This window comes from Serinus canaria, chromosome 26 (assembly GCF_022539315.1).
Source record: "Serinus canaria isolate serCan28SL12 chromosome 26, serCan2020, whole genome shotgun sequence".
NCBI lineage: Eukaryota > Metazoa > Chordata > Aves > Passeriformes > Fringillidae > Serinus > Serinus canaria.
Genome location: NC_066339.1, coordinates 1,085,429 through 1,101,980, shown reverse-complemented (window position 1 = coordinate 1,101,980; position 16,552 = coordinate 1,085,429). Strand labels below are relative to the sequence as shown.

Below are 16,552 nucleotides of genomic sequence, written 5' to 3'. Positions count from 1 at the left end.
TTGACTAGATCTGTTCTTTTTTCACTGTGAGAGGCTCTCAGCCTTCCTCACAGCTGGGCCTGGCAGCTCCTGCAGCATCCCAGACTGTGACAAGTAATTGACCCTGTGCTGCTGCTGTACACAGTGTTGAGGCAGCGCTTGTATTGAGATTCTTATTTGCTCTAGAAGAGGTTTTAGTCCTTCTTTCACAATTTCTTCTTGAATCTTTTTTGTCATGTTTCTGGGAAAAGTCCAGTTTCATGTCCTTATAATTTTTAGTTGTTTTAAAACCCATGTTACTTGATTATTTTTTTTCTTACAAGATTGAAGTGAGGAATGCTCGCAACTTTTGAAGGAAAATACAAAAAAGATAATTACCTGCTTAAAATCTTAATACATGTTACATCACATGCAGATTCATATGCCTGGAGCTCACATCTGCAGGATGCTTGACAACTTCCATCACACCCAGTGCCAGGTGTTGGTTAGGAAGGATTCTGGGATCTGCCTAAAAATTTGTGCTTTTGGCAAACTTTCTATTGTGGACTGAGCATTTTGGTCTGATCCTGAGTTTGGAAGAGTCATGCAGGAGACTTGTCTCCTGTAGGAAGGTTGTCCCTGTCAGTGACACTGGGGGATCTTCTCCAGTGCAGTAAACACAGCAGTTCATGGGGAGAAGACCAGGACAGAAGGTAATAAATCATAGTAAATCCTGTGAATCCTGCTCACCAGCTCCTCTGCAGTACCTGAAGAGATGCAAATGGGCTGTACATCCCTGTTTCCTGTGGTTCTCTTGTTGCTGGGGGATTAAACACTCACAGATGCAGGCTTGGAGATGTTCTGTGAGCATCTGAATGGGGCTGGAGCGCAGTGTGGCCCTTATTCTCCTGGCACTGGAAGGCAACAGTGTTCTTGCCCAGCTGCCATGTTTTTCCTGTCTATCCCCTTCCTTCTCTAGGTCTCCTGAAGCCTGTTCTGTTCCTTAGAGTCTCTGAGAATTTGTGCTTGGAGACCCTTGTAATTATTAACCCTGGATGGACATGGGTTTGGCTTCTGTTGATGGTTTTTCTTAGGCTCATGTAACTTCTGGTTTTCAAAATCATCTTGTGACAGCTTTGCCATTTAGATATGTGTATGTATATGTATATAAATATTTATGTATTTAAAAACTTGTATGACACTGGAGCTTACTCAAAAAACAGTAGAACAAAGCAGCCTGTAAAGAAACCTGTGTTGTACCTGAGGCTTTGAATTCATTTTATTGTTCAGCTGACTGTGATGTTTGAAACTCTCAATGTGATCCTGTGTATCTGTTAAAAATACCTATTTTTAACACAGAATGGTAAATTAAAATTTATTTTATAGTGTTCACATTCCAGTCATGCTGGCATGTCCTGCTGGGCTGTTCTCCTCTTTTGTATAAATAACCCACTGTTATTCAATTGGAGCCAGCATTGTAAGGGATCTCTTTCCTTTTCTGTTCAGGGTTCTCAGACCTCATTAATACTGGCTTGAGTTTAGAGAGGCTTTTAATATTGGGCAGTTTGTTAACACTTATAAGCCACTCATTTGCTACAAAGCTTTTAGATAAAAATAAAAATGCTGATTTCAGTGTAGAGAGGATTTTTCAGAAGTGCCTACACAAACTGTCAGTATAAAACCCATTCAGAATTGGGATTTGTTCTCTTTTGGTGTGGACACGGGCAGAACTGACTACAATAGCTACTGCAACATAACTGAATAGTTTATCCTCAGTTGCTTTGTGTTCTGGAAAAAAAAGCTTAATTTTATTCCATAATAACCAGTGCCCTTCCAAGGCTGAGTAGTTGTTCCAGAATCCTGTTTAATATGAGTGTTTCAACAATAGCTCGTTCTGCAGTGGCAGAGTGAGGTTTCCCACGTATGTGAGCCCTGGGCTGTTTGGATGCTTGTGAATATTCTGCTATTCCTGAGGATGGCCTGGCTGACATGAAATCATAAGCAGATGTCAGGGAATCAATAAATCACAGGATGGTTTGTGTGGGAAGGGACCTTAAGGCTCATCTTGTTCCACTCCCTGCAGGGACACCTTCCACTATCCCAGGTTGCTCCAAGCCCTGTCCAGCCTGGCCTCAGAGCTGAGTGTTGTGATTATTTTCTCTTCAGTGCTAACCAGAAGGGATTGTGTCTTTGCAGGTACCGCTCCGGGGGAGGGAAGTGTCAGAACCAGCTGACAGTGAACGAGCTGCGGCTCTTTGTGAGGCAGCTCTATGCCCTGCCCTGTGTCCTCAGCCAGACACCACTGCTGAAGGTAACTGGGGAAGCCTTGGGAAGGGAGCAGGAGCATTTACAGAGTGATGGCTTTGCACTGCCTTAATCTCCCATCTCGCTGTTTGCTCCAAGTGTTAATACCTGGGCACTGGCAGGCTGGGGTGACTTGTGCACATGGGATGCTGAAGAAAAGATCTCTGACCAGCTGCTGTTTGTGGTCACCAGAGTTTTATACTGCACAGGCAAATCAAACCTTTCATATTGTATGAAGGATTGTAGGAGAAGGAGCAGGATGACTGAGGTAACTACAAGTTAAAAGTTTGGGGTCAGTTAACTGGTCTGCTCTTATGAGTAAAGTCAGGTTGATCTGAGAACATTCAAACTCCCCAGTGCTCTGAGGGACAGCTCTCTTGTCCTTACCACTTTCCTTCTGTGTTAATCCAGAATCAGCTTTCTCAGTCTTGTAATTAGATCCCTCTTTGTGCTCTCTAACCACATTCCAGGAAACCCCACAGATAACTCCAGCCAAACCCAGCCCAGGCTGGCCAAATCCTATCTCTAGCAGAGAATCTGCTGCTGGCTGGAGTCAGATCACTTTGAATCTCACCATCACCAGCTGTGCTGGTTCTGTGCTCCCCGCATGGTGAGCCTTCAGGCAAACTGAAAGTAATTTAAGACCTTGTTTCAGAATTTGCCAAAATTTTCCATATCACACTGAGGAGTAATTAAAAAAAAATTCCGTGCAGCTGCAATTCCTGTCTTAAAGGAGAAGGGCTTTGCATATTCGTAACACTTGAAACCAGGAGATGCCATGTCCAGCTCTTGAACCGTCCCCCAAGTATCCACCCAACACTGAGACACCAGATGGTGCCATGGAATGAATGGGAATAAACCAGTTCTACTCAGCTTTGACTGCTTTGGAAGTTTTATCTGCCCGGCAGTGTGTGGATCAGATTTGATGCAGTCCTATTTACTGTTATTTGTTTATAGTACTGAAGCTGTGAAGTTTTCTTGCTGGTTGAAAAGCAGAAATTTGGAAATGCCAGACATGCAAACAGTTCCTCTCCATCTGGCATTCCTGAACCGGGGAATAACAAACACATATGGTCAGAGTGTTCCTTTGTGTCATCCTCAACAAGCCTCAATTATATGTCATTGTGCAAATTAGGCTGTTAATATAAATGACCAACATTACTGGAGATGGGTTCACAATTCAGACTATCTCTAAAAAATGTTTTATTCTATACTGGGGGAGGTTACCCACCATGGGAAACAGCCTCACTGGCAAAATGCCAAGGTGTCAGCTGTGAGGGAAGAGCTTCCTGCAGGAACAGCATTTCAGGCAGCACTGGTAGTACTGGGCAGGTTGCTTCATACAGAATAGTCCCAGCCTTCACTGTGGGAGTGCTGTGGATGACTGTCCTTTATCCTAGGGAAAGTGCAAACAGCCCCAGAAATACCTTTTGGGGTAGTGAGCTGCTGAGTGCATGGAAAGAGAGAAGGTGTTGCCCTGCATGAGGGAGTAAAATGTCTGTGGCTCACTGGGACTCTGGAGTGCAGCTCAAAAGCCTTAGCAGTGCAGCATAAATGAACTTCAGAATTTCTGTGCCCTTCCCAGTGTTTTGCAAAGTCTTCATATTTCTCACCTTGCTGTTCCTCACCTGCCTGAACCATTCCAAAACAAAGCCGGGCAGCAACACCCATGGAACGCTCAATTTCCCTTTCCATCCTTTTTGTTCTTCAGAGCCCTCTTTCTGACACCTGGCCCTGGGATTGCCTTGTTCGGGCATACCCAAGCTTGTGGCCATGCTACATATGAGGAGGTGCTGGCAGCACTGTGTGTTGAAGACACAATTGTAGTGTTTCAGCACTCAGGATAATTTGCCATGTGCCATTTACAAAAAGCTCCTGGTACTTTTTCTAGTGTTTCCACACCTCCTTTCTCTGGCACATATGGTTTAATACAAGTTATTCACCTTGTGCCAAAAAAAAAAAAAAAAAAAGCAGCAAAACTATAACATTAGACTATCACAATTAAAACTCTTAAATCCTTCATAATTAAGGGAAGTTCCAGGAGCAGAAAACTTATACAGCTTGGGAGGGGAAATAAAGGAAATAGGAGACATAGATCTGGATAATTTGCCATGTGCACTGTGTGCATTGCAGCAGGGGTTTGCCAGGAGCCTGTGCTCCTGTTGTTAACCCTGCGCTTCCATGGTTAACTTTGCTGCTCCCTTGGACAAGTGACTTGGCGGAGCACTTTCATCTGCTTAATTGTTGCATTTGTGTATTTCAGGATCTTCTTGACCGTGTGGAAGCTTTCCAACAGCAAAGCCAAAAGCTGCTTTCTGAAGAGATGCCCAGCGCTGCGGAGCTGCAGGAGCTGCTGGACGTCAGCTTTGACTTCGACGTGGACCTGCCGCAGCTGCCGGAGCTGCGGGCGCGGCTGGAGCAGGCGCGCTGGCTGGAGGACGTGCAGCTGGCCTGCTCCGAGCACGGCTCCCTCACCCTGGACGACATGAGGCGCCTCATCGACTCCGGCGTGGGGCTCGCGCCCTACCCGGCGGTCGAGAAGGCCATGGCCAAGCTGCAGGAGCTCCTCACTGTGTCTGAGCACTGGGATGACAAAGCCAGGAACCTGATAAAGGCCAGGTAGAGCTAAATCTCAGTGTTTCGTTTTGTAGTTCCATGAGTTATTTCAGATGGAAGTGCCCTGGCTCCTGGAGGGGCTCACCTTTGTTCATCCAGCACAAAGGCAAAGTTTGTGCCAGCTGGAAGGGACGGGGCTGGAGGAGGGGGGTGAGGGATGGAGCAGTTTCAGGTGTTGGGGTTGCCTTGCAGTGTTTGTGTTGCTCAACCATCTTGTGTAAATTCTCCTTGTGCCACAGGAAAGGGGTTTAGGATGCCTCTTCCTTCTTTTCCACCTTCTCCCCTCCCCAGTTTCAGGCTGGAGGACACGTGTTCAGATCAAGCTCAGATAGGTACCACCAGCAGGTAAAACTTCATAGTCCGTAGAGGTCCATGCAGGACTATTTCTCACTAACAAGGAGGAGATTTTTCCAGATTAATTGGTGCAGGGAAAAAGGAAATAAGCCAAATACATCCTTACTAAGAAAAATTTTCTTGTGGTTTTTACTTCCTGATTCATAAAGTAAAACGAGGAGAGCACAGTGTACTTAAAATTAGGAACATGGCACAAACTTATGTGCCAGGTTTCTCCCTCAAAATTCCTTTTTTTTTCTTTATTTTGTCATACTTGAAATATTGGAACATATCTTACCCACTACTAACCACAGTGTTTTAAGACAACTTCATATAGCATGTTACTGACTAAGCTTTGGGTTCAACATTTGATAGGGAGCTGTGTTGTGTTTTTACCTCTCTAAAACCTCAGAATCAAACTGGGAAATACAGAAAAGCACATTTCAGGGTTTTAACCTTCTAATGCAGAATCTCTCAGCTGGTGCTGGTCTGGGGTTTGGTGGGTGTTTGTCATCCAAAAGTTAATAAAAGGTATGTCTTCTTTAAGTCCAAACATGAGAATATTTCTAGTAGAAGGCTAGAGTAAGCAAACAGACATTTCTAAACCTCCCCTGCTCCTGACACCCCAGCTCTGCTGTGTGCAGCCAGTACTGAACATCATCAGTTACATCATCAATTGGTGTGGCCCTCTGATTTTAACAACCCAGGTGAGTGGAAGAGACCCCCTGTAAGCAGCATTTCCCATCTGGGCTGTTGTGCTCCCCCAGGCCCCGGCAGTCCCTGAGCAGCCTGGCAGCAGCAGTGAAGGAGCTGGAGGAGATCCCAGCCTACCTCGCGAATGGAGCAGCACTGAAGGATGCAGTGCAGAAGGCCAAGGACTGGCTGCAGGAGGTAGAGTCTCTGCAGGTACGTGAGCCTGGCTGCTGGGTAGGTATGGTGACCCTGCTCATGTCACCAGAGCCACCCCACACCCAGTGTGTGCTCCTGGGCTCTGGTGTGCCTCTGACTCTGAGCACCCAGTCCAGGACATTGGTTACCTCAGCCATGGAGCAGCTACACCCACTGCCCTGACTATTGCTTCTGTTTCTGGTCTGTATTCCTTCACCTTTGCAACTAACTGCCTGCAATAAAATCTATAAAGCAGCTATTAGCAAAAATCTAAAGTTAAAAAGTTACTGCATTATGGAACTTCACCTTAAGGTCACTTTTTCTGAGTAGCTCAGATTAACTCCCTGTTAATCACATTTTTGTGTAGTACACTGAGGTACAAAGTGAAGATACAGAAGTAGTTCCTGGTTCAGCCTCGCAAAGTGCTCAAGCCAGGGGTCAGACTGCCCAGATCAGACCAGGGTGGCACTGGGATAGCCCTGATTTCACATTTTGGTGTAAATTGCCAAATATTTTCATTTGTCCTCATTTTTTTTCCTATAAAGTGAGGTCTGATCTAACTTAGGGATATTTGCAGGCCTGTCTGGCCTAAATTCAGCTTTCAATAAAAATTTGAGTTCTTATTTTAAAAATAAATTTTCTTGGATTTAAATATTTTTAAAGAATAAAATTCATGTAATACTAACTGTCATTTGAGGGCTGTCTTGAAAGAATTTGAGTGATTTTTTTTTTTTTCTTGGCATTTGCTTATCTCTTGATCTGGACTCTGAAATTCTGCCTCCTGAATATGGAAAACTATTTCTGTCTGTGCCAAGAATTTCTGCTTTGTTTCTGTGAAGGTTTTGTTAACTGCCTGCAGTCACTGAGACTTTCAGGAAGTTCTTGGCATTAGGACTTTGAAGTTGCTAGAGTTGTTGGGGTTGTTTTGGTGAATAGTTCTCCATCCCACATCAACTGCCTGTTCTAAAGATTACGTCTGGAATTACTCTTGTGCTGCTTTACCTCTGGGTGTGTGCTGCCTGCATTGCCTGAGGTCTGGGGTGCCAAGGGAATGGCCAGAGCTTGCTCCCAAGTGGCACATGGGAGACTGGGGGTTGTTCTCCCTCTTGGCCTGGCTCAGCCTGGGTTAAACTTGCCTTCTGGTGCTGGAGCTCCCTGCAGTACCTGAAAGGAGGCTGGGGCCAGGGGAATCAAGAGTTTCCTCCCAGGGAACAAGGGACAGGATGAGAGGAAACTGCCTCACATTGCACCTGGGGAGGTTAAGGTTGGATGTTGGGGAAAATTTCTTCACTAAAAGGAGTAATCAGGCCCTGGCACAGCCTGCCCAGGGTAGAGTCACCATCCCTGGAGGGATTTAAAAGATATGTGGGTGTGACACTTGGGGACAAGTGGTGGCTTTGGCAATGCTGGGTTAACTGCTGAAATTGATCTTTGAGACTTTTTCTCAACGGCAATATAACTCTATAATTTTACAATTTCAGAATTATTTTGATTTTCTGCTGTGAATACAGTGTGAGACTGGAAGACTGCTTATATTGTTGGCAGTCTGATTTTGTTCTATTTTCTTTTTAAAGGGTCACTTGGCAAGTGTGTTCTTGCTTCCCAGCCCCCAGATGTGTTGTTAGTTTTGTCTGATAGTCAATGACTAAGTGCACAAGCAGCACAAATGTTGGACTGATAGTGCAGGTCACGGGGCTGTCTGAGGATTAAATTAATTTTTACAAGCTCTGCCCTGAATTCCTTGAGTGACTGCTGTGACTTGGGCAGTGCTGGGTGCATCCAGCATCTCCTCATTTCCCACCTGGCAGGCTGGGGGCCGTGTGCCTGTGCTGGACACTCTGGTGGAGCTCGTCACGAGGGGTCGGTCCCTCCCAGTGCACCTGGATTACCTGCCCAGGCTGGAGGCCCTGGTGGCTGAAGTGCAGGCGTGGAAGGAGTGTGCAGCAAACACGTTCCTGTGTGAGAACTCTCCATATTCCCTTCTGGAGGTGAGAGCCTGGGTGGGGATCAGCTCAGTCATTCATGATGCAGGGACTCAGTGTGTGCCCAGGAGGGAGCAGTAAATATTAAATATATTTGCAGAATTGCTTTAGGATTACACTAACTATTTTAATAAGAACTTTTGTTAGTGACCTATACCTCTAATAATAGTTTTAAACTTCTAAAATGCTTAAGATTTAGCTGTGTTTTCCCTATTCTTCTTAATCAGTGCTAACAAGAGCAAGCAGTGCCAGTGTATAACATTTTCTATATGAATATGGGAACACTGACAAATCTGTGGCACTGGATTAACTCCAGTGCATCAGGCTGGGCTGCAGGTGAGCACGTTCCTACCTGCTCCATCCTCCTCAGGTTCAGGTGTACCAGGGTGAGGCTGGGGCTGTTTGCTGCCCCTCTGGAGCTGTGGCTGTGTCACACCTGCAGTCCATGAGCAATGTACACTCTGCCCAGCACTGAGGCCCTCTGAGCCCCCTCCTAGTGGGACAGGCAGGAATGTAGAGTAGCCTCTGGAATCTCTGCTCTTCCCCAGGGTTTGCAGTTTCAGTCCCATGGAGGCTGTTCAGCATTTCGGCTCTCTCGCTCTCCCCCCCACTCTCTCCCAGCAGCCTGGGTGAAACACAAGGGTTGTTTGGGTCTGGACATTTTACAAAACTGAAGTTCCAACTTCCCAGCTCTCCCTGCCTTCCAGATAACCTCATCCTAATCCCTCAGATCTTTGATGGAATAACTGCAGGAACCGTAGTTCTCACCAGTTGCCTGTGGCTGCATCCAGACAGGAAGGTCTGTTAGGAACAGTGCAGGTGTAACACTGTTGCATGTGGGACACTGCTGTTCTGTCCCTCAGGTGTTGTGTCCCTGGTGTGACATCGGGATGCTCAGTCTGAAGAGGAAGCAGAAGAAGCTGAAGGAGCCAGTGCCAAGTGGCAAGAAGAAAAGCACTAAGCTGGAGACGCTGAGCGACCTGGAGCGGGCGCTCTCTGAAAGCAAAGACACTGCATCTGCGGTATGTGCTCAGAGCTCTCCTAACTGGAAGGTCTTCTGAGTTCCTTGAATCCTTGTTTCTGTTTGCCTCCTGTGCAGGAGTGTGGCTTCCACCCTGTTTTTGCTGTGTTGCTCTGCAGGATTTCTGGAACTGCACTTGGCTGTGTTTGCTTCAGACTTCCCAAAATTTCTTTCAGTGGAAACAACATGTGTTGCTTTGTGCATTAAGCGGCCTCACAGTTTGCTAGGCAGTGCCTGTAGCTGAGCAAAACACAGGAAAACAAAAAATGGAGACCTGTTTTCCCCCACCATACCCAAACCTTATTAAAAATGGGATAGGGTTTGGCCAAGTCTGATCCTTTCAAAGAACACAATAATCCATCACCATTTATAATTAAAACAAACATTCTAAATAATTAAAGAAAACCTCATGCATTATGGAGTCACTGAAACACTGCTCTGGGTGGACCAGACTCAGTTGCTCGTGGGCAAGGGCTTCATTCCAGCAGACCTAGTGCAGAGCCTCTGCCTGGGCCAGGTGGTGATGTCCTGTGGCTCATGAGATGCAGTAGGGGGCTCATTGGGTGGGGTTTGAATGTCATTTAATGTGAGACATTTAAGTTTTAACCTATGCTACTACTTGAAACTCATACTTTCACTGGCCTCTCTTGTCTGACCCCCAGAGCCAGAGCAGTGTCCCTGCTGTGACACTGTGGGGACAGGCTGGGCCCTGTGTCACACTCAGCCATCGGTGACTCCTGCACCCCTGGTCAAGGAGACCCAGGGCACTGCCAGAGGCTGCACCCAGGAGAGGGAGGTCATTCAGTGTGGGAGGGTTTGCTTCTGACACACCAGGGGAACCAGAACCTTCCTCCCAATCCAGCTCAGCACCTGTGTGCACATCAGAATGTGCTGTGCCCCAGTCCCATGTGTGCCCAGGATAGGCACAGCTGTCCAGTTTTTCCAGAGTCGATTTTAGTCCAGGAATTATGCTTGAAAGCTATGGTGTGAGAAATAACCACTTTGTATATATTTAAAAGCCCTCCTCAGTGTGTTTATATACATTATAAAATGCATAGAATTAATTAGTTGCAGCTGGCTTGCACAGCCTTTATGGAACTGAAATATACAGGATCTGTCTTTATAGGAGCTAGTGCTAAAGATTCCTGAAAAAAGGATCATGAACATCTGCAGAGAAGATAAACAGCACATCCAGGGTACACCTGAACTTTGTCTGCTCTTCACAATCCCCAGAGCAAGTTCATAGGTGAGGGCATGGCCCTGAGCACTGGGCAGCATGTACAAAGTGAGGGTGAGAGGTACATTTGCATTTGTGAAAACTGCCCAGGAAGCTTTTCTGAGTATCCAGAGTCAGACAGTTGAGAGGCACATTCCCAGAGCAGTGTCTGTGTGCAATCCAAACTTGCACTTCTTCAGGATTTGAGCTGCTTGAAAGCAGACCTTGTTTTTGTATTACAAAACACAAAAGCTTGATAGAGAGAAGGGGTTAGGAGCTATTTTTTTATGAAGGGTTAAGCTTTTTCTCTCAGGGCCTCACAAGAAAATGGAAGGGAATTGAAGTCACACCACAGCACATCCCCAGTGCTGTCCCTCCACTCCAATTTGCTGCCCCACTGCATATTTCCATCCTTACTTCTTTCTGACATTTAAAGCCCTGGAGACTGGTGAGTCTGTGGGGTGACAGAGCAGGGGGCAGCCTTTTTGTAACAAGCAGTGCTCCCTTGGAGATGCCATCTGTGGGGGTACCAGCTGCTGGGGTATTGGTCATCAGTTTCTCTGGGTCTGGGCTGAAGGCACTTGAGATGATAGTTCATGTTCAGACTCAGGTGTTCATTATTTCTTATCAGTAAAACAGCTTCACTACTCTGAGTTCAGCAGCTTTTCATTAGAAAGCACAAAATGGCCAACAATCTCTTGTTCCAAGGTCTTTTAAACTATCCAGTTAAGAACTGACACCTGGATTATTTTCCCTTTTAACCCAATAACTGATCCCACAAGCCCCCAGTGGCTACTTTTCTGCCTAATTACAAAATGCCACCCAAACCCATGGAGAAGAAGGAAGAAGAAGCATGAAGAAGAAGTCAGGATGACACCCTGTGCCCTCCATCCACAACACGCTAAAAATCCCCAAACCCTCCATTTCTCACCCAGTGACACACCTACACTGCTCTCTAGAATCTGTTTCACACTTTTGTGGATTCCAGTCTATCTTGAAGTTTAGGAAACTTTCTCCATGAATGAGAGTCAAAGTCAGAGCTCCCCTGGGGGTCAGGGCACCCCAGAGCAGACAGAGAAATGTTCACTGTGCCCTGGGTTTGCAGAGCCATCCTTTGCCTCCCTTTCAGATGGCCACGCTGGGAGAGGCGCGGCTCCGGGAGATGGAGGCGCTGCGTGCCCTGCGAGCAGCCAACGAGCTGAAGGTGCTGTCGAGCGAGGAGGACGCCGAGCTCAAGGTGTGTCTGTGCCAGAAGGAGCCGGCTGCTCCCATGATCCAGTGTGAGCTCTGCAGGGGCTTCTTCCACACGGGCTGCGTGCCCGTGCCCGGCGCCGCGCCGGGGCCACGCGTGTGGCTGTGCCCGCAGTGCCGGCGCTCCGAGAAGCCGCCCCTGGAGAAGATCCTGCCGCTGCTGGCGTCCCTGCAGCGCATCCGCGTGCGGCTGCCCGAGGGGGACGCCCTGCGCTACATGATCGAGAGAACTGTGAACTGGCAGCACAGAGCACAACAAATGTTGTATTCAGGGAATCTAAAACGCATCCAGGACAAAGTTGGCTCAGGATTACTGTACAGCAGGTGGCAAGCCTCGGCAGGACAGCTGCCAGAGACAAACAAGGTGAGGCTGGGCCGGGGATGGGCTTCTGGCCCTGGGAGCGCGGGGTCGGTGAGGACAGGGGGTGGCGCTGCTCTGGGTTTGGGTCTGCTGTAGCTCCCTGCAAGTTCCCACAAGGCAGGGTTTGTTCCTGCTTTACAGCTGGCGGGAGCTGGGTCCTGCTGTGCCCCTCAGCCAGGATGTGTGTGTGCCCCAGCAGCTTTGTGTTCTTTTCTGCTCCTCTGCCAGGAGCAACTCCTCCCAAAGAGCCTGGTTTTCCCTCTCCTCTTCCAGCTCCTGTATTCTGCTGTGACACCACTAATGACAGAGCTGCTGAGTTATTGTTTCTGGAGTGCTTGCTATTCAGTTGGTCTTTATATTCTGCTCCTACAAGTTTTATTCAAATAAGTGTGGAGAATTACTCACAGAGGCACAAACTGTCCTGTGCATTACCAGCTTAGCTCTCAGGCAAGGTTGTTTTCAACAAAGTGTCTTCATCCTTTGCTGCCTCTCCTCACTTCCTCTAGACCTCCCAGGCTGAATATCCTGCTCATATTGCTGGGTTTAGCCACAGCAGCTATTTCAGGTGGGGTAGTGAGGGAGTTTGTCTTTTTTTCAGTGAAGATCTTTCAGCAAAAAAGTACACATGAAGAAGGAAAGGAGGTAAAGAAATTTCCTGAGACTAAAAAATGCAGAACAATAACAGAAATCAAAGTTTTGTGCTGTATGAAGAACATGAAACACCCCAAAAATGGAATGTGCTCTGTTGGTTTTACATTTTGAAACACCTTAGTTTTGCTAGTCCAGTCCAGCTACAGTTAGGCTGTGTTTCTGTTTTCACATTCACTTATGTTAAAACACAAACCATGCCACACCTGACAAGGGTGTTTCAGCTGCTTCTCATTCACCCAGCTGTGCCAGTGGCTAGTGGACCAAATTTTTCAAACAGGCAAATCAAGATACAGAAATTAAAATATCTTTCTTTACGTATTTAAGAGATTTTTTTTTCTGGTCGTTTAGGTGTGAAAGTATCATATTGCTGGGTCAGCTAGTGTAGCTGAAAAGAACTGGCCAAGATTTTGGAAACTGAAGTTGATGTTTCAGCCATAAATTGAAACAGTTTCATTTTATTTGCCTGATGGTGCTAGCTCTGCATGGAGCTGTGAGGTTCCTGCCACCCAGAGCAGTGTAACCATTTTTGAGGGGTCTGGACCTTAAGTCAGTAAACCTTCCAAATCAGGGTGTTTCTGGCTGAGCTTGTCCTGGTCCTTGTGACTACATTTCCCCAAGTCAGAGGTCCCTGGGAAGTTCAGTGGAACAGCCTCTGACCAGGTCCCTCTGCCTGGGTCCCTCAGTGTGCCTGAGCCAGGGACCCTCCTGAGCCAGGCCCCCAGTGCACCTCGGGGCAGGTGTGAGCTGAAACTTCAGTCTCCGTGGATTGGAGGTGGTTTTTTGGTCAATCTGGTATCTCACCATGGCTGTCCTGTCCTGTCCCAGTTCTGTTCTCCCTGTCATCTGGGCTAATTCAGCACTCACTTCCCCACAAGAAGCTCTTCAGCAACCACTGGAGTTGGGCTGCTTTGACACTGGCCAAAGTGAGGAATATGGGTGAGTTTGAAAAATTCTCTTGAGAGCAGCAGAGGGAATTGAGGAGAGCCTTATTCTGCAAGGGGCTCAGGCACTTGGGTTAGTGAGGCAGGGAGTGTTGTGGAAGGTTCCTGGTGAGATGCCCCTGGCAGTGTCAGGAGGTGCAGGGTTTGCTCTTGGTGTGTCTCTGCAATCTTTTGGACCAGATACAAGATTTCAGTAGCTGTAAGAGAAACAAGTGTTGATCCTATCACGGTTTTTCTGCATTTCAAACTCCATGCTTAGTGAAACTATCTGTGTTTTGTTTTCTAGGTGTCACAGACAATTGGGGCAATGTCATTCTCCATGCCTCATGACTGGGATAACAGAACCATGTATTTGCATTCTCCATTCTCTACAGGACAGCACTGCATCCCACTTCATGGTTTGTAATCTTCACTTTGGTTTGGGAGGTTTCCCCCTGCCCCTTCCTTTTTTCTCCCATGTTTGGTGAGGCAGGGAGGATGTCCTGGTCCCCAGGAAGTGGCTGAGCAGGCCTGTGACTGCATGGCCCTGGTGGTTGTTTCTCCATCTCCTCAGCAACTTTGGAGCTCTGTGTCCAGCTTTGGCAGAGGGGTGCATTGCTCAAGGATAGACATTTCCGATGTGTAATGAAAAAGAGTGGCACAATGGGATGAGGAATCAGGAGAGCTGGCCCCTTCCCACAAGAACAGCTCCCCCAGGCTGTGCCCCAGCCAAGCTGCAGAAAGGGGAAGGAAAGAGGAGGGGCCACTGGAAGTGTAGGAGGTGGATGGGAACAGCAGGGATGTGTTGCTGGAGGCCATGGGATACTGAATGCACAGAACATGAGTCCATGTGAGCTTTGCTGCAGCACAGCTGCCCAGCTGTCAGAGACTGGAGCTGCCCCAGCCGGGCAGCTCTGCTTTTCTGGGGTCACTCAGCACGGGCTCTGGACCATCCTCACCTCAGACTCGGTGGGTTGGACTAACAGACAAGCTGTGAATTGCATCATTTTATGACTGTGACAGAAATTATTTATAATTTCTTCCCTCCTCATGCATAATGCTCCAGGGACACAAGTCTAGACTTAACTTCATGTCTGTGCAGCTCAGTCCCTACCTGTGTTAGAAAAGCCATTTCAGTGGAATGTTACAGTTCACATCATACAAGGCAGTTCTTTGTGTCACCAGGTTTATTTTTCATATTTGAGTTGTAGTATATTAATAAGCTGTTATTTATACAAAGATTTTGGCCTCCCTAGCTAGGACTGCTTCAGAGCCCTGCATGAGCTTTGGAGCTTGGAACCAGTAGCAGCAGTGGGTAGTGACCATGGAGCAGGACCTTGTCATCAGGCTTATCCTCAGCCTTCCTTCCTGTCCTCTCATGGCTCCCTGTACTGGCATCAGTCACTTCGTTCATGTTATCCACTCCTTAGGTAGTGAGGGGATTGTCACACTCCTGCAGCTCCTGAAGCAGGAGAATTTGCCAGGAATGATGGCAATGCCTTATCCTTGAACCAGCAGGGAATGGGAGCATGGCAGGGTGCTGAGCCACACTGCACCAGCTTCTGTGCAAACCTTTATCTTTCCTTTTAACCCTGCTGTTAAAAATGAGCAGTCAAGAGGGAGCAGATAAGAACTAACTCATGCAGTTGCAGTTTTAAAGTCTTTCACCATTTTTTGTTGTGATACCAGATATTTTTCATTATCTGTGCTGTTGTTGTCACTGAAGAATTCCTGCTGTGTCTCCTTGTGTTTCACACTAGTGGTTAGCACCGAGCTGGACGAGCTGATGATGGAAGCCCAGCTACTGCAGGTTTCTCTGCCTGAGATCCAGGAGCTCTACCAGGCCCTGTTCACAAAGCAGAGACCAGCCCTGCAGCCAGAGCAGAGGTCACCCAGCACGGCCACAGGTGACAAGGCAAGTGTCCAACAGCAGCACTGAGCTCGGGCACCCTGGGGAAGGGCTCTGCCTCAGCTCTTGGGCTTTGCTGGGCTTTGTGTGTGTGGCTGCACTTCCATGAAAATACATTTTCCTTGTGCAAAAGGAGTCAAGAAGTCAGTAATAAATTAGTTGCAAAATATTGAATACAATCTGTGGCCTAATACATTTTTGAAATTTAGATATGTGTTTATGGTCAGACTCTGTACTTTACATACATCTGTCCTGATTGCATAGAATTGCAGAATCCCAGACTGGCTTGGGTTGGAAAGGACCTTAAAGCTCATTTTGTTCTACCCCTTGTCATGGGCAAGGACACCTTCCACTAGATCAGATTGTTCCAAGTCCCATCCTGGCCTTGAACACTTGCCTCTTGTCCTATGTTGAGGCTTTCCAAGGGAGCTGCTGTGGAAGCTGTGGGCTCAGAGGCAGGAAATGAGGATGGTTTTCTCTCTGAGTTCTGTCCCTGGTGCCTGACCCTGCCCTTGGCTCCTCTTACACATCTCATGCTACTGAAAATGCAGCACTGTCAAACACTGCACTTGTACTTAAACCTATTCCTAAAATCAGGGTATGAAATAACAGGGTAATGGGTGTTAGCTGCATGCTTCCAACCTTGTCAAATGTCTTTCCCATAGAACGAGTGTTGCCGAGGGAAGAAGGATGGGATTAGTTACATGGAGAGAAAACTGAAGCGGCGTTTCGAGAGAGAGACCTTCTGTGGGGAGAAGAGAGCAAGAGTAAAAAAGATGAGAACACCCAAAAAGAAGAAACTGAAACTGAGTCACTCAAAGGATCTGTGCAGTAACAAACTGGAGCGGGAGCGGCTCCTGGAGCTGCAGCGTTCCAGCGACAGCCACTTGCTGCCCTCAGACACGTCCTTCTCAGAGCAGGAGGACTCTGAGGATGAGGATGCCATCTGCCCAGCTGTGAACTGCCTCCAGCCCGAGGGGGATGAGGTCAGGAGGGGCCAACCCACCATGGTGTTCCCAGTGCTGGGGTCTGGGGCAGGGAGCTGCCCTGGGACTGTTTGGCTGCAGAAAAGCTGTTCATGAGGGGGGTGAGAGGCCCTGACAAACCCAGTGTCCGTGCAGCTGGGATGGGCATGACTGACC

General features: G+C 47.5%; 1 protein-coding gene across 1 annotated transcript in view; it reads left to right on the top strand.

The window, feature by feature from the left end:
- Positions 1–16,552, top strand: part of KDM5B (lysine demethylase 5B) — a 56,926-nt gene that overhangs the window by 39,129 nt on the left and 1,245 nt on the right. The window contains exons 18-26 of the mRNA XM_009097334.4: positions 2,155–2,269; positions 4,526–4,881; positions 5,979–6,117; positions 7,908–8,087; positions 8,945–9,103; positions 11,448–11,933; positions 13,809–13,920; positions 15,262–15,416; positions 16,076–16,396. Of these exons, the coding sequence (XP_009095582.2) occupies positions 2,155–2,269; positions 4,526–4,881; positions 5,979–6,117; positions 7,908–8,087; positions 8,945–9,103; positions 11,448–11,933; positions 13,809–13,920; positions 15,262–15,416; positions 16,076–16,396 (2,023 nt within the window). The remainder of the gene's footprint in view (positions 1–2,154; positions 2,270–4,525; positions 4,882–5,978; positions 6,118–7,907; positions 8,088–8,944; positions 9,104–11,447; positions 11,934–13,808; positions 13,921–15,261; positions 15,417–16,075; positions 16,397–16,552) is intronic.